At 41.5% G+C, this 21,838-nt stretch overlaps 1 protein-coding gene across 6 annotated transcripts in view; it reads right to left on the bottom strand.

Moving 5' to 3' along the window:
• The window catches only part of RALGAPA1 (Ral GTPase activating protein catalytic subunit alpha 1), a 246,013-nt gene that overhangs the window by 122,331 nt on the left and 101,844 nt on the right, over positions 1-21,838 (bottom strand). For all 6 annotated transcript variants that reach the window (XM_065403818.1, XM_065403817.1, XM_065403820.1 and 3 more), the window contains 8 exons: positions 20,453-20,669; positions 18,500-18,676; positions 15,268-15,420; positions 12,647-12,840; positions 12,441-12,539; positions 12,172-12,327; positions 1,999-2,127; positions 214-339 (listed from right to left, as the gene is read on the bottom strand). In XM_065403818.1, coding sequence (XP_065259890.1) covers positions 214-339; positions 1,999-2,127; positions 12,172-12,327; positions 12,441-12,539; positions 12,647-12,840; positions 15,268-15,420; positions 18,500-18,676; positions 20,453-20,669 — 1,251 coding nt within the window. The remainder of the gene's footprint in view (positions 1-213; positions 340-1,998; positions 2,128-12,171; positions 12,328-12,440; positions 12,540-12,646; positions 12,841-15,267; positions 15,421-18,499; positions 18,677-20,452; positions 20,670-21,838) is intronic.

The following is a 21,838-nucleotide window of genomic DNA, read 5'->3' as shown; positions in this document are numbered from 1 at the left end:
GTTGATCAACAATAATTTCAAAATAACTACATGTTTAGAAGTTTAAAGCCTATTTTGACAAATTTTATGGACTTAAATTTTGTCCTCTACTTACGAAGATCTAAAAAGAACATTAGAATGTCTAAATATTAGTAAAAATTACCTGGAACACTATACTACTAAAAATACAGCTTGGTAGCTGCAATATCATACATATGTTCTCAATATTCCCACCTTAACATCTGTGAAATGAGACACAACTATGTCAGGAGTGTTTGGGTGTAGAGCTGGCAATTCACAATATAAGTTAGGAAAGCAGACAAGAGATCCCAACAGAACTTGTGCTTCTACTCTTGGTGCCTACGGATGGGGAAAAACAAAAATATTTACTCAGATTGCACTAAGAATGAAATATCCAACTACCTTACATAAGGTTGAATTTTTATTACGTTTATCCTGGTGACAATATGGAGGCCAGAGAGAAACTCAAGCAGTTTGTATTTATCACAAAAAGTACAGCTGTGTGATATACACTAAGACTGCTTAAATAAGCTGCTGTGTTGAAACAGATAAGTCAAATTTCCATTACCACGTACTGGCTCTATATCCTATATTACCACAAAAGAGAATAATTTAAATAGCCTTTGTGATAAAACACTGTTTCTATATATTTTTCTTACAAACACAAAATAGAAAGTTTAAAAGGATAAATAATGCCTCTGCCAATCAAGCTGATCAGAAATAACTGAAAGGTATAAATATTTAAAAGTACAAATGCAAAAGCTAGCAATTTTAAGAGCCACCAGCCCCATTCTTGGAAGGCACTGTACAGCAACAACATGGAGGAATTACAAGTGTAACTCACTTTAAGAGAAAACACTGTAAAAATGAAAAAAAAATCCACCATGTAATTTAAATTGATCCAATTTAAAACATTGACAGAATTAGTAAATTCTCTGCACTGGAAGCAGAAATCCTTCTCCCAATACAAAGTAATAATTATGTAAATAACTGTATGGGACAGTCATTAATATTTTAAAAGGGGAAAGCTTGAGCTTTAAGTAATTGGGTAACCATAGCAAACTCCAAAGAGATTATGCTGGATGATCCAAAAACTAAGCTTACATCATCTCAACCAATATACAGGGGAAATTATTTACCGGCAGTAGTTGTTTTTTAAGACAGTATTTTGCAAAGAACCCCATTCTTGAGTCAAGAGGTCTTCAATATACACCATCAATAGAGCTCTGAATATTTCAAGATTTTGAAGAGAAAGCCAACCTTGCTCAGTTAAAAATTAAATATCTCAGGATGTATACAGAGCAAGATGACACCGGCTCATGGTGAGCATTAATTGAAGGTTGTAGTATTATATGAACATCCCTCGCTGAAAGGTATTTAATTGCTTCTGTGAATCATGGAGTGTTTTGTACAGTGACAATGTAATATCTACGGTATACAACGCACTTCTCCTAAAATGGAGGATTATCAACATTTAATGGCAAACTGCAACATTTTTACTTCTTAGTAGTCCCAAAGGATACATTGCAACATCAGTACAAAACTTACTATATTTAAATTGCCATGGACTTAATACACCAATAAAAAATGTTCCTTCCCTTTAAGTTTGTTAATATGGCACATCTCCTATAAGTTTTAAAAAAACAAAAAAACTCTGGATATGCATGTGGGTGATGACAGATGAAATAAACACCTTTATGTGTGGTGTTTTTTAGTTAAGAGTTATCTCATAATTGTTCCTGCAATTCTGAGGCTAAACAGACATCAGGAATAAACAGCAAATTTTTGCATTCTTTATAATATACCTTCTATATAGGATTTTTATAATGTCATGTTTTAATGAACTACTTGGTGATTTCAATAATTAAGCATTAAGTTCTCTCTTTGGGACAGGTCAATACACACTAGCTGAAGAACAATGTTGCATAGTATTTTTTCTATTAAAAGATCTCATGATTACATACAATCACAAAAGAGAATGAACTGATGAACACTTACATTGAGAAAAGAGGAAGAAGCCACTCTACCAGCTGCTATAATGAAATCCATAATAAGCATGGTAGCACCAGGCAAACCAAGTGAAAAGAATTGAGGAGAGCAGTGCTTGATGATTGTATTAACAATATCCTTGGAGGGGAGAAGGGAAAGAAGTATATGACATTCATTAGTTAAACAAAAAAAGCACACTGACAATGGTAATTATGCTCATTACTGAGCAAATTCTGCATAATTTAAAGATTTACTGATCAACTGTAGAGTCCAACAGGTTGCTTATAACCAGTCATTACACTTTCTACTGAGGTACTTATAACCAACTATAGCAAGTACTGCTTATGACTGCAATATGCTTATAATACCTACTAAGCATTTATTAACACTTTATAAATTATTTGTAAATGGAATCTTAACATAAAGAATGACATAAATGTCTTAAAATTCTTTTGTTTGCAGCTATACATTACATGATATATTAAGTGAATGCAGATTTAGCGAACCCATGAAATATATCATTAATCAAGATTATCAGTTTCTAAGGTACATGTTGTGATTTCTCTAAGAATCTATGAATTGTTTAAATCTATGAATCTGTGTGTGGACAAGATACAATCAGTATAAAAAACTCCCCAGTTTACATGAAAATAAAGAATATAATCCTTCTCAGAAAAATTCTCTAAGAGATGGACTTTGTAACATACCTTGATGGTCAAGGTTAACATTCAAATTTGCAATTCAGTAGGAGAGAAAATGTAGTTTAGTGGTTAGAGGAGGGGAAAACTGGAAGTTAGGTCTCTTTGGTTCAATTCCTAGCTACACGCTAACTATAATCTTAAGCAAGTCTTATTCTGCCTCCATTCAAGTCAGATAAAATTTTACCACTGACTTCCATGGGAACAGAGTTGTTCAGGCCTTTTACCTCTCTGGGCTAGATCCACAAAGGGATTTAGACACCTAACTGCTACTTTAGATGCCTAAATCCAACATTTTAGCTCCACTGAGACCTCAAAACCCCCACTCAGTTGTTGCCTAAACCTGGAGGTGCCTAAATTCTCTACCTGCCTAACTTGCTGCTGGTGGGCATGTGAAAAGCTGCCTACATTTTGACACCACTGAGCTGCTTGGCATCCTGACTCGCACCCAAGTTGTGGAAGAGTTCTCAAAATAAGCATTCCCCTGCCTATCTTGCACAGAGAGCCCAAAGCGGTAGGTGTTTTCAGAGCAAGCCTACCAGATTGGGCCTTCCACAAAGGGCAGCTGAGGGCAGTCAGATTGGGAATTTGGGTTTGTGTGTGTCACAGAATACCCAATCCAGTAGTTAGGGCACTCACCTGGAATGTGGGAAACCTGTTTTCAAATCCATCCTCTGCCTAATCTGAAGAAGGGACTCCAACCTCTCAAGTGAGTACCCTACCAGCAGTCTATTGGGTATTCTGGAGTGGGGCTCTCAATCTCTCCTCTTGAAGCTGTTCTACTTTGTATAAATGACTAATCAGGCTTTAAAAAATTGCCGGTCACAATGCCATTCACTTAGATTTGGCATGGCTGTCCCTCCTGGCTGGGCCAAATTTAAGTGAGAGGCACTGTGACTTGGCGCATGGCATTGCAATGCCATTCAAATTGGGTTTTTTATGGGTTGTTTGTTTTTAATGTGGTTCTTTTATGGTACTTGAACTGACCACACAAAACTGCAACTTAAATTGTGGCTGCAATCTTTGAACCAAACCCCACCCCCCAAACTCAAACACCACAACTTTCTTACAGCCTTAATGATTAAATATTGATGGCGCGCACACACGTACGTACGTACTTGCACTTCCTGGGATGTGGGAGACCCAAGTTCAAATCCCTGCTCCAAATCAGACAGAGTAGGGATTTGAAAACAGGCCTTCCACCTCCTAGGTGAGTGCCCTGACCACCAGGCTACTGGGTATTCTGGGGTGGGGTTCTCAATCTCCCTCTCATTTTTAATGAAAAAGGTCTGACATGGTTTAGGTGCCTAACCCAGGAGAGGGTTCATGGCTCTGAATCCCAAGTGGAGGTAAGTGTCTAACTCTGAGCCACAGGGTGGTGCCTAACTCTCTTTCAGAGGCAAGGATCAGATCACACCCCTCTCCTTGGTATTTCCTATTGAGTAGCTCAGGTGGCTCCCCACTCAGTTTTCTGGCTTCTGTGAATCCCATTCTTAGACAGCTAACTCTCGCATATTGTATAGGGACCTTCACACTTAGCTCAGGGCTGAGGATTCCACCAGGAAGCAGGGTACCTAAAAGTTAGGAATTGCAATACTCAGCATTGCCACTCCCAGTCCCTCTGTGGATCTAGCCCTCTATGCCTCTATTTACCCATGGGGGAAAGTTGGCTAAAATGAAACGGTGACTTACTGTAACTGTGGTCCTTTGAGATGTGATGCAAACATATATTCTACTTAGGCGTGTGCGCATCCAGTACACCAGAGCAAGAGACTTTTGCCTAGCAGTACCTGTAGAGGGGTAGCGCTTGTGCCCTTGGCCCCTCCCCTGGTGCCGCCCATATCCCCTCTAGTTCCTTCACACCAAAAGACCCTGAGAGGAGACTCCGAAGCAGAGGGGACAGCGGGTGGGCCATGGAATACATGTCTGCATCACAGCTCGAAGAACTACAGTTAGAGTAAGTAACAGTTTCTTCTTTGAGTAGATGCAGACATGTATTCCACTCAGGTGACTCACAAACAGTAAGCCGTCTGGAGGCGGGGCTCAGAGTCTACTGCAATAGGGTTCGTAGGACCATCCTTCCAAGGCCTGCATCCATTCTGGAAGATGTAGTAATAACATAATGGTCTGTAAATGTATGGATGGATGACCATGTGGCTGCCCTGCAAATGTCTAGCATGGAAATGTCACTGAGGCAGGGCCGGCTCCAGGCACCAGCCGACCAAGCACGTGCTTGGGGCGGCACCTTGGAAGGGGTGGCCAATCTTGGGGTGGTGGGGAGCACTCGGGTTTTTTGTTTTTTTGGTTCGGTGGGACGGCGCTCGAGGTTTTTTGTTTGTTTTTGTTTCAGCGGTGCGGCACTGAGGGGGGCAGGGGCTTCGGCAGCGCGGCGCTGGGGGGGTGGGGGGGACGGGGACGGAGGTTGGCATGGCCCGGCACTCGGGGGGGGGTTGGGCGGCGCGGCCCAGCACTCGGGGGGGGGGTTGGGGTTTGGGCGCCGCGGCCCGGCACTCGGGGGGGAGGGGGGTTGGGCGGGGCAGCGCTCTTTTTTTTTTGCCTGGGGCGGCAAAAAAGTTAGAGCCGGCCCTGCACTGAGGAATACTATCAACATCACTTGTGCTTTCGTGGAGTGAGCTTGCATCCACTGAGGGCATAGCCGAAGCTCTCTCATATGCAGTCTTGATACAGGATGTTATCCATCTAGAGCCGCTTTGTGCAGAGACTGCTTGCCCCCTTCATGTGGTCTGTATATGACATGAACAGGCAAGGTGAAGCACAAAAATGGTTTACTCCTGTCTAGATAAAAAGCTAGACATTGCCTGACATCCAGAGTATGGAGGGACTGTTCTTCCAGGAAAGAGTGCAGCTCACACACACCACCTGATTCAGATGAAACAGAGACCATGTTGGATAAAAACCTTGGGTGTGGTCGCAGCATCACCTTGCCCTTGGAGAACTGAGTGTAAGGAAGCTCAGCGATCAGGTCCTGCAACTCTCACAAACTTCTTGCAGATGTGATAGCTATTGGGAACGCAGTTTTCTAAGGCCTGGTCCACACTAAGCCCCCAGTTCAAACTAAGATACGCAACTTCAGCTACGTGAATAACGTAGCTGAAGTCGAAGTACCTTAGTTCAAACTACAAGGTACTTACCGCGGGTCCACACGTGGCAGGCAGGCTCCCCCGTCGACTCCGCGTACTCCTCTCGCAGAGCAGGATTACCGGCGTTGACGGCGAGCACTTCCGGGATCGATTTATCGCGTCTAGACAAGACGCGATAAATCGATCCCAGAAGATCGATTGCTGGCCGCCGAACCAGCGGGTAAGTATAGACGTACCCTTAGACAAGAAGAGCAGTGGACAGGATGCAAGTGACTCGAACGCAGGGCCCATTAGAGCAACCAGAATGGTGTTTAGGTCCCACATGGGAACTGGTTCTCGGACTGGAGGATGTAAGCAGAGAAGCCCTTTCAGAAATCCTTTCAGCATGGCATTGGAAAAAACTGATTTCCCTTGACTGGGGGGATGATATTGCTACTGATATTGCTGCCAAATGCACTCTCAGTGAACTGAGTGCAGGGCCCAATTTCTGAAGATGTAACAGCTACTCCAAGATGTCCTGGATGGAAGTCCCTGTTGGTTTGGTCCCATGGGCCACGGACCACACCACTTCGCCAACTAGGCCATCCTAGTGGAGATCTTCCTACTGCTGAATAGGACTTGTTGGACAGCCTCCGAGCACAGCTCTATGTCTTCATTCAGCCATGCAGCAGCCATGCCATAAGATGCAGGGAGCTGATCGCAGGCTGGAGAGTGTGGCCGTGGTTCTGAGTGAGCAGGTTGGGATGGAGAGGAAGTGGTATGAGAGGTTGAACCAACAGAGCAAGGAGATCAGGGAACCAGCACTGCCTCGGCTGGAGCAACGAGGATGAGCTTGGGCACGATCTGCCTTGAGTTTGAGGATATCTGAGGCATGACCGGAATAGGAGGAAAGATGTACAGAAGCGTCAACCGCCAGCTCCAGTGGAAAACATCAGAGAGGGAACCTGGGCTAAGACCCCTCAGGAGCAGAATAGGGGATGCTTTCTGTTTTCCCTCGTCACAAACGGGTCGATCACATGGATGCCCCATGTCTCAAAGACAACCCAGAGGACACTAACCTTCAAGGACCACTCATAGTTCAGGGAGAGAACCCTGCTGAGATGTCTGGAAGACAATTTTGTGCCCCCAGCAATTGGACTGCTACCAGAGTGATGTCTGCTTTGAAGCAGAATTGCCATAGGTTGATTGCCTCTAGGCAGAGTAACCTGGAATGCCTCCTCCTTGTTTGTTCACATAGTACATCGCAGTGGTATTGTCGGTGAGTAGGTGAACCACTAGGCGGGCGAAACGGTCCCAGAAGGCACAACATGCATTGTGGATGGCTCAATGTTCCACCACATTGATATGGAATGAGGCTTCCTGTTTTGACCACAGGCCCTCAATGAGTCCAGATGTGCCCCCCACCAACCCAGAAAGGAAGCGTCGGTAACTACTGACTTCGTTGGAGGGACCTAGCGAAGGGACTCCCTAGCACATAGTGCGGGGGGACTCCTACCCGTGCAAGGAATCTAGGACTGGTGGAGGAAGGCGAACCAACCTGTTCAGAGAATGCAGGGCAGGCAGTAGATTGTACTGAGTCACATCTGAAGACGGCAAAGGTACAGTCTGGCTAACTGGACCACTTGCATGCAAACGGACATGTGACCCAACAGGCTCAGACATACATGGAGTGTCGTGGAGGGCTGAGATTGCAGAACTGTTGAATTGCCTGGAAGCAGTTGGTCGGCAGAAACGCCCTCAACCTTGTGGAATCTAACAGGGCCCCAGTGATCTCAATTTTTTGAGCTGGATCCAAGGTTGACTTTGTGATGTTTAAAATGAGTCCCAGACACTAAAGTGAACGCAATGTGGTATCAATGTGGGCGAGAAGGTCTTCTATATAGCCACCCTTCAGTAACCAGTCGTTGAGGTATGGGAAAACATGGATTCCTTTCAACCTGAGATATGCATCAAATGCATGGAGTTGTTATGGAAGATTGGGGGGCAGAAGAGAGGCTGAACAGGAGAACCATATACTGAAAGTGTGTTCTCCTACCATAAAATGAAGTTACTTCCTATGGCTTGTTAGAATAGTGACTTGAAAGTAAGCATCCTGAAGGTCCAGAGTTGTTCTGAAACGGCGTGGGGAGTAGTCAATAGAGTGACCATGCGGAATTTCATGTACTTGTTGAATTTGCTAAGGCCCTGAAGGTCAAGAATGGGTCTCATCCCACCCTTGGATTTTGGTATCGGGAAGTACCAGGAGAAGCAGCTGTGCCCCAGTGTTCCTCCACTGCTCCCAAAGTTAGAAGAGAGTTGACCTGCTTGATGAACAGTGTCTCATGAGAAGGGTCCCTGAAGAGGGACGGGAAGCAGGAGTGGGAAGGGGGCCTGGAAAGGAACTGAATTGCATAGCCCGATCTGACAGTGTGTAGGACCCAGCTGTAGGAGGTAATCAAGTCCCAATCATTGTAAAAATGGGCCAGCCTGTCCCCAACGGGGGGGGGGGAGGGGTGACAAAGAGGGCAGAATAATGACTGGACCAGTACTCTGGACTAAGGACTCCAAATGGGCCCTTAGCAGGTGCCAAGGGAGGGCATATGGACTGTCCGAAGCCTGAATCTGCCTGCTTCTTTTTGTGGGATCTATCCCTCTTTATAGGGTATTCCCACTGTTTCAGAGAAAGGTCATGCAAAGGAATGCTGTGGGCAATATTGTTGCTGCTGCTGCGCCCCATAGTGGACTCTTTGCACAGATGGCGTGTACACTCCCAAGGACCCCAAGGTAGCGCTGGAATCCTTAAAGGAGTGCAAATAATCAGTCCTGTCCAAGAGCAAGACTCAGCTGTCAAAGGGCAAGTCTTCAATGGGCTGGACGTCCAAAGTGATCCCAAATTTTGCAACCAGGAAGCCCTCCTCATAGTTACCGCCAAGGCCATCACCTGGCTGAGGTGTGTGCAATGTCAAGGGCGGACTGCAGGGACGTTTTGGCCACCACACAACCTTCCACAACAAACACCTGAAACTCCAGCCTCAGGCAACTGGTCTTCGAATTTAGACATGGCTGACCAATTGAGGAAATCATACTTGGACAGCAAAGCTTGTTGATTTAAAATCCTCATCCGTAGGGACGATGAGGTATAGACCTTCCTGCCCAGAAGATCCAACCACTTGAAGTCTCTGTCCTCAGTGGTAGACTTGAACCCACTCTGTCGGTCGCTGTCGTTTCCACCATTATGGTCAGGGAATTCGTGGATGGGTGGGAACAGAACCCTTCAAATCCCTGCATGGGACCAAAGTAAGACTTTTTTATGAACCTTGCCACTGGTGGTACAGAGGCTGGTATACTCCACAGGGCTCTTATTGACTCAAAGAGCACATCATTGATTGGGAGGGCCACACTCCCAGGGACAGTGGACTTAATATCTACCAGTGTGTTGTGTACTCTCCTGAAGAAACTCTGCCTGGATGCCCAGGGATGTGGCTATGTGGAGTAAAAGGTCCTGGCATACCTTAAAGCCCTCCGGAATAGAAGGGGAGGCTGAACCAGGCAGCACCGCATCATCCAGCAACGAGGAAGAGGGTCCTGGCTGAGCAAAAACTGGTTCTTGCCTCTCCGAAAGATGTATCTGGAAGGGAGGACTCTCGTGGCTTCTCAGGGAGAAAGACTGCTGATGCCTGGGCTTGTCGCTCATCCAAAGTCACCACCGTGGAACTGGCAGGTGACTTCAGCTTTGAATGGGATGAAAAGTGGGATCTCTGCAAGCAAGAAATGTTCCACAGAGTCCAAGGTGGCCACTGATATGGGTAGGGCATTGGTGACCAGTAGAAGCCTGGCTAAGGTCCTCTATCCTGGCCACATGCCAATTCTGAGAGCCACACTGGTCCATTGGCAGCCCCCCGAGTTTATTAGGAGATGCGGAGCAGGAGGATGACAACTCTGACTTGGAATCAGAGCCCCTGGATCTCGGCGACATGGGCGGAGTGACGCCTGAGGGAGCCAATAGCTCAGTCCTCCATTGTCCAGAACAAGGCAAGAATCAGCTCCCGCGATTAACACAGTACTGTCAGTACCGAGCATGTCAGGCAGCATTGGTCCTGGAGGCAACAATGGTACCAAAGCACCCAAGTACATTGATGTCCAGAATGATGAGAGCCCCCATGGGAACACCTGAGGTATCAAATGTAGCAGGGCCAAAGAGGGCCCCGGTTCCAATGCCCCTGCACGATTCCAGTACCAGCTCCATGCCCATCACGAGGAGGGAGCGTCTAGGTGCAGTGCTGACGGACATGAAGGTTCAGCGGGGCACTCCACTGGAGGGGCTGCTGAAGGCGTGAGCATTGCAAAGTCCTGGACCAGCGGTGAGGACAGAATGGAAAGGCAGAGCAGGTCCACTAGACTGGTACTGGCATCACCCTCATTGGGACCTGGAGGCTGGCACTGGAGTCAACGATACGGGGTTTATGCCCTTCCCACTTGGTACCTATGACATCCCATACACCGGAACTGGTCACATGCTGATCTGTGCTTTTCCTGGGTGAGGCAGAGGAGTTGCTCCGCGACCTGGAGCAGTCCTGATTGGTCTTATGAGACCTCTTCCTCAGCACCAATAATGGAGAGCAGCTCCTCTTTCTCTTCGGAGAAGCACCTGCCCCAGAATGAGAGGTGGCAGCGCTCGCTGAGCCTGACGGCCATCTTCAGCCTAAGGAGGGCTTCAGCACTGGATCAGGCCGCATGGCCTGTTCAAGAAGATGCTGCTTGAGAGGAAGGTCCCTGCGCCACCCAAGTGCACTTCTTGAATGATCTACAGATTGAAGAATGGTCTGTAAGGTGGGCCTTGCCAAGACAAAGCAAGCACCTCATGTGGGGGTGTCGCTGTTGGGGATCGCCTCTCCACATGAAGGAGAGCATTTAAACCCTGGTGCGGGCATCAGCGGGGAACACTATCAACTAAGGGTATGTCTATATTACCCACCAGACCGGCGGGCAGCGATCAATCCAGTGGGGGTCAATTTATTGCATCTAGTCTAGACACGATAAATTGACTCCCGAGTGCTCTCCCGTTGACTCCTGTACTCCACCGCCATGAGAGGTGCAGGCAGAGTCGACGGGGGAGTGGCAGCAGTCAACTCACTGCAGCAAAGACACCATGATCAGTAGATCTAAGTACACTGACTTCAACTATGTTATTCACGTAGCTGAAGTTGTGTAACCTAGATCGACTCCTTCCCCCCACCCCCCAGTGTAGACCAGGCCTAACACACTCTACTAACCACTGACTAATGCTAAGTATATACAATAAACTAGGCTAAAACAAAATGTGCCGCCCCTCTATGGGTACTGCTAGAAAATTCTGAAAAAATAGCAGTGTTGCCCACTCACAATATTTGGTGTTTTTCTAAAAAGCACCCCCCGCTCTCCCGAGTCCTATTTCACGAGAACCTCCGCTTTCATAAAACAGTAGGTTTATAGACTTCATGGGTGTGGAGAAAAGCTTGAAACCATGCCATAAGTGTGTCCTAAAGGCTCAGAAACAAGACAAAGAAAAAACTGCCAATTTTTTTTTTTTTTTTTTTTTAAATCTCATGGGCTTTTGGACCTGACCCATGATTTTTGAACACTTGAGGATGGCAACACTGACCACATATGTCTGGAATTCTGGCACCACAAGAGGTCTCAACCCAGCGCTGACAGTCACTTAACCTTTTCATAAAGGTTTCTCCACTGAAAATTTGGGACAATACTACTTATCAAATGGAAGTTAATACTGTGAAGATTAGCTAATGATTTCTACCAAAGTACAGTGAAGATTTATATTGCTTTGCATTCTAAGATAGATTTTGATATTACCACAAGCACTAGGTATGGTGCAGCATGTAATTGCACCAGCCAGGGAGCAGACCAAGAACCACGTTGTGACTCAGAATCAATATGGTCCTTTGTTCCTACTTTGCTCCTGGGATGGGAGGAAAGAGAAGTAGCAATCTGAACCAATTTTGTACCTGGCACAATTACTTTCCCACCAGCCCAACTGCAAAGGTTGGTGCATTGAAAGGAGGGAGGGAAGTCTCCCAGAAGTTGCTTGTTTCTCTTTCCTCCATGCTGCAACCTGCAATATGGATAGCATAGCCTGTGCAGATGAAAAATGGGGCACCTTCTGCCTCCTTGCACCCCTGCACAAATGTGCATAGCAGGTTATGATTGTGGTAATTACTAGGAGTGTGATTTACCAAGGTAAATGCTCAGCAATAGGATATAAGCTGAAGTACTGATTCTTAATTACCAAGTTGAATTATTTAATTGAAAATCCACCCAGTATTTTCTGACAGAGACATGACTCCATTTCAGTTATATTGTACATCCTCATCTGAATTCAAAAAAATATGTAAAAAAAAACCACTTACCTGATCAACATGAAGAAGTCCACAGTGCATAATATTGTAGAAATGAGTTAAAAAATCCCTATTTGGAGAAACATCTTGTCTTCGCTTCATTGTATTACAAATAAGCTTATAAGCATGTAGCTTGCCTTGTTTGTATTTATCAGTCAACATGGTTGCCTACAGTTTTTAAAAAAAAGTACTTATTACACAAACGAAGTAACAGGTTAATGTTAGCATTGTTCTATATTATATGAACGTCTCTTATCTACTGAATGGTTTATTGTATTTACCTTGAAAAGCCATGGAGTTAGAATTCTCAGTGGTGGGATTAAAACTGGTGGAGAGGGTGAAGTCAAGTTATCAGCTGAAATACCAAGATTATCTCTTATCTGTAATTATTTAAGAACACAGAGGCAGTATGTCAGAAATTTATAGTTTTTGATCCATTCTCAAGCTCTTGCCCTATCAAGCTGGTTTGTAGAGAAGGTTCTTGTACCTTAGCCAGGTTCTGCCAGAGTTCACACAAGTAATCAAAAACTTGCGCATGAATTTCAGGGTCCATAATGGTATTGACATCTCCCAAAATCCCTAGCATTCGTCTCCACATTACAGTAGCAACATCCGCATGCCATCCTGTAAGGGTGCCCCCTGCCATCACACTGCAACATTCTGATGGGAATTCACTAGTTTCTGTAATAAGAGAAAAAATGTACAATAAGAACAACCTTTGGTAAAGTAGAATAAGGTCTGATATTTAAATCATGAATAGTTTCCTTAAAACAAGTAATAAATGGATAAGGCATGTATGCAGACTAAGTACAATAAAGGTATTTCTTATAGAGCTAGCCACTTTAGCACTGAGTCATCCGATCTTGTTATTAAATTAACTACATCAGTCTACTTTTCCTTACTAAAGACATTTCATTTATACTTTTGCTTCAATGAAGCTGCAAATCTCCAACATTCCCCATTCAAAGGATCGTCAGAAAATTTGCCTTCGGCTTTAAATCTTACTCACTAAAGCAGTTGGACCTTTTTCCTTTAGCATTTACCATGACTGACTCTTACTTGCAAATTAGGGAAGAGAATCCTGAAGGAAGTGTGAACTGCTGTATCTTGCCACTAGTCCCTCCTTAGTCAGCTAGTGAGGGGGCAATACTCAGTAACTCAGCCCAGGAGCCTGAAAGCATCACACAAGATGCAGTTCTCTCCACTTCAAAGTAGTGCAAATAAAACCTACTTTTCCAGCTGGCAGATAGTTTATCTACTTTTCTTAGCCCCCCAAAAGCCTAAATAAGTTAAGATTGGTAAATATCTATCAACTGATATTAAACATTAAAAACTGTCAATTATAAATACTATGCATAAGCACTTGAAAGTCAGGATATTCAATGCTGTGTTTTCTCAAAAAACAAAAACAAAAAACCACTTCATATGGATGGCAGCTGAGATATGGGATCATAGTGTAGTATTTTATGGTACAGTATGGTAAAATCTAAAATCTTATTTGAGCATTACAAACAGAGGATATAGTTTTTGGAGAGAGAATGAGGTTAGATTTGAATTTTTGATACACAGGATTAGTTTTTCAAAATGCCTAGGATTTTAAAGTGCTCAGCACACAACTGGAGCCAGTTTAAAAAAAAAAAAACAACAACAACCCACCCCTCCCCCACCACACACACAGGAGCTGGCTGGAAACCACAAGAAATTCCAGAATTTCATAAACAAACAATGCTCTGAAATGGAAAAAATGAATTTTTTAAATTTCCTGCAGAATGAGAATTCCAAAATTGAGTTTTGAAAAAGTTAAAAAATTTCCACCCTTTCGAAACATTTCTGAGGCTCTCCAAGCTGGCCAGAGCCTTGGTAGCCTGCCATGTGGGGAGAGTCAGAGCTTCCAGGACTTAGCCAGGAGCCTAGAACCTCTGAGCAAACACTGGGGAGGCAAGCTGGAAGGAAACTGAAAGAAACGTGCTTGATTTCCATTGGGATTTTGTGAAAATCGACATGCTCCCATGGAATGTTTTGATTTCGACAAATTTGCATTTTTTGACAGAAATATGTTCCATCAGAAAATTTCCAACCCTCTCTACTGAGTTCACATTTAGGTACTTATACGAGGGCGAGAACTTCAAAAGTGTTGGTGCACAGCAGCTCCAATTGTGACACTTATGGTCAGATTTTCAAAACCTCTCACAGCACCAGAACATACTGAACTCTTCTGAAAATCTGGCCACTTATTTAGATGCCTAAATGGGATCTGAGCTCTCTTGAAAATCTGGCCCCAACTGAATACTGTGCTTTTTAAAAAAAAAAAAAAAAAATCTGGGCCATAGTGGCTATGGGAAAACACTATTAAAATAAAATAAAAGGATATATATATATATATCCTTTTCTGTCTGTCAGTGAGTTGTGGAGGAGGGTCTGGAATTTGGGTCAGTGGTTCATATAGGATATGTGGGAGGAAAATGCAGCTATGTACAATAGGGTAGATATTCTCTATATACCTTTACTGCATTTACACCATAGTGGTTAAGGGTTTGTTGTGCATGAAGTTTGGCAGTTAGGTATAGTTGATTCATATAGGGCCAGAGAAAAAAGTTACCTTTCCATAAACAACTATCAATTTCTTGACTTACAAACATTTCAACAAAGCAAGTGTGCCACACAATTAAATGGGTACCATTTAGCCTCAACTAAGAGTTTGTATAAATCAGAAGAGAAAAACAAAAGATATTCTAAAATTACATTACAGCATCATATAAATGTAATGATGCTTCATTACTTATGTATTAGTGATGATGCAGTTCTGGACAATACTGCACATTACATTAAATTGTTGTGATTTTAAACATAAAAAGAATTAAAAGGTTTTTTGGACTGATAATCCAAATAATCCACTGATAAGCACCTGCAGTGGTACACAAAAAACACAGGGCTTTCTGTAACTTTAAGGAAATTATTTTCATTCAAAAGTTTCAAAATCTGTCAATGTAAATTAATATAAAAGCCTTGTATGAGACTGTTCCATACTGAAGGAATACTAGCTATTAATTATATTGCATTGAAAAAGAAAGAAAGAACAATTTTAAAGTTTTCTATTCCAGATATTGCCTAGGTCATCTGGTGTCTGTAAAACTGAGTGGTGGAGCTTCTCATCCAGCTGCAGATCCTTCTGCTCAATATGATCTGCATTCAGAGTGGCAGGAGAAGGTGTCTGTGATCGGGATCCAAGAGCAGATTGGATTGGAGAAGCACTTTCAGAGCCTGTAAATGCAATTTTTTAAAAGTTACTTTAAAAATCTTTTCTATTTCTTTGAACTTCTGAAAAGTTTTCTAAACATAACATTAAAAAAAACCCTGAGCTCTTTTTATAATCAAATCTGGCCAAGAAAAGATATACACCACAAGCAGATGTCCATGTGAATAGTGCTGTGAAAGAAGTCATCAGTCAAGTGATAAATTGATACCAAAATGTGTTCATGGATTAAGTGACAAATATCTACATTAAGTACAAATCGTTTTAGAGTATTTATTTTCTCTGACAATACTTTCAGTGTTCTCAACCAAACAAGTTTCTTCCCACCTTCCTTCACCAAGATCCCAATTCAGTAAAAGCATCTAGGCATGTGTTTAAGTCCCACTGAAGTGAATATTTTTCTGAATAGGTATACATTTTACATATATGCTTAAGTCATATGACTTAATTGGTGTCCAAATCCCTGAATGTGAAAAATAGGGCCAGAGAAAATACAAAGAACAAGCAAACTGTAGCTAAATGAAAATTCTTATTCCTTCAACTACCAAGGGAAGTAAAATTCAGTGCTGGGGAGCAATGCTGCAAAGACATCTCCTGATGTTTTATTATTTCTTGGTATCCTTGTCAGGTCTCCACTACCGACAGGCCTGGGAAAGGAGAGCAGGTGTCTGATATGTTTCTGTTCTCCAGTTCTGCTTCTCTTGCCTCACAGTTCACCTTGCCTCTGAGTCAGGAGCTGGCTGGAGATCCCCATAAGCAGCTGAGCTCAGGCAGCTTAGTTAAGTAGCAGAGAACATGGGAGATATGTGATTTAACCACTGGCTTACCTAAGCATAAACTTGTTACAGTGAAAAGGTTGAAATGTCTGATTTTTAAAATTTAGACAAATGTAGCCTATATTTGAGATGTCATGATAAACATGTATGTATGTGAAGTTCCAAAAGCAACTAATTTAGCTACAAGAACAAAACAAAACAAAAAAAACAAAACAAAAAAGGTAAGGCTATTAAGACTAACTTGCAAAACAATGATTTTTAATTAATTGTTCTCTCTTTAAAAGTTAGATTTATAATATCCAGAAAGCATTAAAGTAAATTCAATTGTTGTCTGAACAGTAATTATGGTAAATAAGGAAACTAAATTAAATTGCTCAACAGTGAAATACAGGGATTTCTATCCTGCTTCAAGTGAAAAACTCAACACAACCTTAAATATGGAATTGTAATTAATGCCCTTATAATAAAAAGATAGTAGCAGTTCACGAAAGCGGACACCAAATAAAAAAAATCTGAAAACCACCACCAATATATCCTGGGGAAGTACTTTTCCCCCTTTCAGCACTGCTCTGCAACACAGCATACTGTTTCCCTCTGGTAGTTAAAAGGTAAAGGATTTTTATTAGCTACTGGTTGCTTGTTCTCCATCTTTTCCTCAGGCCTTATTTAAAATGCACATTTCAGGCTAATAAGTTCCAGGACTTCTCCAAAAGGACATTATTTACTCCTTTCCACACAGAAGCAGAAAATACTTATTTTAGGGTGAGGGAGGCATGGGGAAGAGAGTACATCAAGTACTGTATTTAAAAACCTCTTAAAATAAAGTTTATTTTATTTCTTCTCCTGTTTTCTGCTCTCTCCACATAGAAAGATATAGTGACCAAAACAATTCTGTACAGGAGTTGGAAAGGAAAGGGCAGACTAATTATGCAGAATTTGATAAGCCATTGAGTTCTTTTGAGAAAACTAAAGGATACTCCATCACAGTTGCCTCTAATTCTTACAAAGCGTACTGCAGAATCACTTTGCTCTAATGCTACTGAATGAACAGTGATTGACAAACTCATTCATTTCCTGTTAATACTCCAGCAAGAAAATTTCCCACTAAGAAACTGGAAAGCAGAGCTAAAAAATTAACAAAAATAAATATCTTTGCCAAACAAAAATTGCCTATCCCTGAAATGTTGGCTCAACAAACAATATCCAAAAGGTCAACAATTTGAAGGAAATTAGGGCAGTAAGATTAATCCTTTCTTTGGCATGGAAGTGTTAAGACAGCAAGAGTACAACTGAACAAAGCCACTACAGTTTATAAATATGGAGGGGACTAAAAACAATGTCTAAGGGAAGCTAGTACCATGCTTCTCTGAGTATAAAGACAGCTTCAGGAAAGGAACAGAGTATTTCTATGGCTCATCTGCCAAAAGTAGAGATGTCTTCAATATGTCTCAAAATGCAGGAGTTTGATTTGTTATAGAAACCCACAGCCCAGGGAACAGATGTTCTGTCGCAAAGATGAAACTTCAAAGTAGCAAGCATGTTTGATCCTTGGCTTGCAACTGGCACAGCATTATACAAAACAGCTAGAGAACAAGGGATGTGAAACTGGCTATGGAATCCATAAATCCTGGCCCTAGTAAACTCAGACACTTCCTCAGGATGCGCCTTGGAGAAGATTCTTTCCACGATCTAGTTCTCAAGAGGTTGATTTTTACCACGTTAAAAAGGGTGGGGAGAAGAGAAAAATCTAATAACTCAACATTTAAGTGAACATGGACTGTATGCAGCACATATGTTGATGTTTTACATATCAAAAGCATCAAGCTCCATAACAGACCACCCTGAAAGAACATAAGAGGTAGGAGTGTCTCAGGCATCCCATGATGTAGCTGTAAGTTGATCTGAAAAAGTACTGTATACCAGAGTACTTTAAAGAGTTATTTATATAAAAAAAATTAGTTGTTTTTCTAGTAATGATAAAAATAGTTGGTAACACTTCATCAATGAGATACAGTATATTATGTGCTCACAGTTTCCCACATGATAAATCTGTCAGTTTTTCCAGAAAAGACTAAACATATACTTAGCACTCTATGTCAATATCTGCTGATCATGTAAGTCAACAGGAAGTTTTTCCTAGTCAGGTTATTTCACTCAGTTTTCATAAGGATTTCAATTAACACAATACCTGAATTCCAAATATCACAGAACACAGAAAATATATTAAATTGCAAAGTTGCTACCTGTATTCTTCAGCATGAATGGGAAAATATTTGAAATTAAAATCTATTTATTTTTACAACTACTTTACCAGTAATAGTTGCAGCTTCAGCAGACAATGGTTGCTGGTTAAGACTGCTTGTTTCAGAATCAATGTGGAGTGTAGTTAGACTAGCCACTTCCTGTTCCTCGGCACTCTGCTGATGTCCTGAAATTGCATCAATCTCAGTGGAAGCTGGTGTCCCAGCATCAGTGCCAAAACTGAAATCTACAGTAAGGAAAGACCTACGTGGTTAATTATACCATTGTTGATGAACACGAACTTAAAGAACATTGCCAACCAAAGACACTTCCAAAATGGTCCGTGTAAAAATGTATACACCCCTTTATGTTAACAATAAACAGCTCAAGCAAATTACTCCAAAACCAACATTTAAGTAGGAAACCATTTACTATTTCAAATGCTTCTCCAGTTTCAGTCACAAAACTGAGTTATGCAAAACACACTGCTATTGCATATTCTGCATTCTATTTAGTTGGCAAGGTCAAATATTTTTACTTCATTCTCATCATTTAGGTATAATATAATGCACAAATTATGGAATCTGCTCTCAACACTGAGGGCTTGTCTACATGGAGACAGTGTGCAGCAAACCAAGGTGTGAATATATGCCACACCAGTTTGCCAAGTGCTAACTGGCCATGTGGATTCTGCTACTGCGTACTACAAGTTCCACAGTGCACTCTGAAGCACTACAGAAATTTTAGGGCATCACAGAATGGTCTAAACAGCATGCTAGTGCGACGTAGATTTACATCCTAGCTTGCCGAGCATTAAGTCTCCATGTAAACAAGCCCTAGGGTGCCCAAAAGAAAACATTTAAGTATCAACTTTAATTGAGAATATTATGGCAAATGACAGTTTTCTGCAAATAGTACTAAATTGATTGTTTTATATCCTGAGTTTTAGATTTAACAGCTTTGAGATTATAACACTAAAGACAAAATTTCATGCTCAAATCAGTTTAGCCAACGTAGCTTTTGTCGCTCTGCTGTAGTTAAGGCTATATAGTAAGATTCCAGGATTGTCATTCCACGTGTCGCTCTGAAGCCTACAATATCTGTTGAGTCAGTGTAAAGTGATGGAAACAGCTACAAGCATGGTTGAGGTCTCTTTTTGTTTAGAACATCACCAGGTTCAATCATTACTGAGATTCACAGTCTTTTTGTAATTTTTAGTTCTCACCCCTTTTTTTGGCTTTTTTACACTTTACAAATTACACCAGTAAGAAAGGACAGGTTTTATCTGGTAGTTATTTAACTTCTAAAGTAAATAATTCCTACACTTTATATAGATTTTCCAAAGAAAACCCATCACTTCTCGGTTGTACAAGGTGTGTCCTCAGTGAGGCTTGTAGACTCTTCCCATTAACAAGAATGGGAGTGGCATGAATAAAAAAAATTCAAAGAAAAATGGTTTAATAAATTAGCTGTCTCTTATCAGGTAGTATTTTGCTTCACTATTCCACTGCATGCATCCGATGAAGTGGGTTTAGCCCACGAAAGCTTATGTCCAAATCAATTTGTTAGTCTCTAAGGTGCCACAAGTACTCCTCGTTCTTATTCCTAACTACATAGTCAAAAAGATTGTATACTAAGAAAGGTTTTTACTTTTTTATATTTAAACTGATGTTTCAAGGAAGTAAAAAAGACTTCCAAAATGAATGCATGAAGACATTCCTCAGTGTAGGGACCATATCTTCCTAGGTATGTTGTGTGGTGTGGTTGTTCAACACATTACACAGAAAGGCCCCATTTCTGCTTTGGGCTCTACTACAATACAAATAGCAAATAAAGCTCTTTTAATAAGAATTACTGCATCTTTCAAGAACTATATTACTTCACTAACTAAACTATTGATAACATCAATGGGATGTTCATATGAAATCCTGTTCATGAGACAGCTGTATACAACCTATTTAAAAATGGAAATTAATACGCATAGATAAAAATAACGTTACTACTTTTGGAAAAATATACTTGCTTTCAAATTTGTGGCCATCATACTGGAAAGCACTGAATGAGTCAGAATGGCTATCTGAACTGATCAGGTCACTGCTTCCTGCACTGGCAGGAGACGTCCATTCAGAAGGCACACCTGGATCATCTATAGGGCGCATTTGGCTCTGCTTGTTCAATATATCAGGAAGGTCTTTTGGAACTTCCAGGCTGCCAGGACTGCTTCCTCTTCTTGTCACATTCTAAAAATTGAAGAATTATAAAGTATTTTACAATCTAATAGTTTCCTTATTCACAGCAAGCAGTTATCACACATTTACAAATGTCAATATTCAGGGAAATAGTTCACAAATAATCAAATTCAAAATGTCTAGATATTATGATGTATATAGATATTTTTTAAAAGTATATTTTTTTGTAAAATGCACGTAGTTTATTGAAAGGATACAAGTTACAATGTTTTAATTAGAAATTACCTCCTTTATTAAAATAATTGAACCCATTCTTCCAGTATTTAAAGCTGTATAAAAACAATGCTCAGTGCAGAGAATTCTAGGGCCTACATTTTGTGAACTTTTCATGTGCCTAAGTTGTGTGTGCAAAAAACCCAATGAGCCAGTAATAAATGTGGATCTTGCACATGCATATAACATTGTGCACCCAAATCCCTTACTCACACCTGTGCATTGGGCTTTTTGCGCATCAAAAATAGGGAACAAACAAATGTGCATGCACTTCAAAAGACTGGGAATGAGGCCAATATGTGAAACATATTTGCTAAAACTAGAGAGATGCAGAGAATATGGAGAGAGAATATTTTGAAAATTATCTCCAAAATACTAAACAAATTTTTCAACCTTAGCTTTCATTAAGTATTTGTGAGAAAAAACTCCATAAAACAATCTTGACAAATTTTGACTTGCAGCCTATAAAACTGAAAGCAGAATCTCGATATGCACCAAGAGTCAAATGCTATGTATATCTTAATTCCCTAGACACTAAACATAATACTCAATATTCACTTGAATACCTTTTCAATGTATTGTGACGATGGAACCTACAGATCCTTTCTTACCCAGAAAAGACTGAAGTGTTTGAAACCTTGTGTGTGTGTTCCTGGACTCTCACAATTGCCCCTTTAACAAGTTAGGACTATTTGGGTGAGGATGGAGAACTCAAAAAATCTGGAAAAGCTTTTTTATGAAACATCCTGAACTTTTCTATGAACTAAAAGTTAAGAGACTAAAGGTAACAGGTGAGAGGATTTTTTTTTGTTTTTTAAACACTAGACCTGATCTGTTCTTTCCTTTGTCCTTTCCCTATTATCTAATCTTAATTACAGGTTTCACCAGGTTGGTGTAGTTTTCATGACATAAGTTTGATGTTTCTAGGATCTTCAACTACCTGAAGG

This window comes from Emys orbicularis, chromosome 4 (assembly GCF_028017835.1).
Source record: "Emys orbicularis isolate rEmyOrb1 chromosome 4, rEmyOrb1.hap1, whole genome shotgun sequence".
NCBI classification, from domain to species: Eukaryota; Metazoa; Chordata; order Testudines; family Emydidae; genus Emys; species Emys orbicularis.
This window is presented reverse-complemented; position numbering and strand designations above follow the sequence as displayed.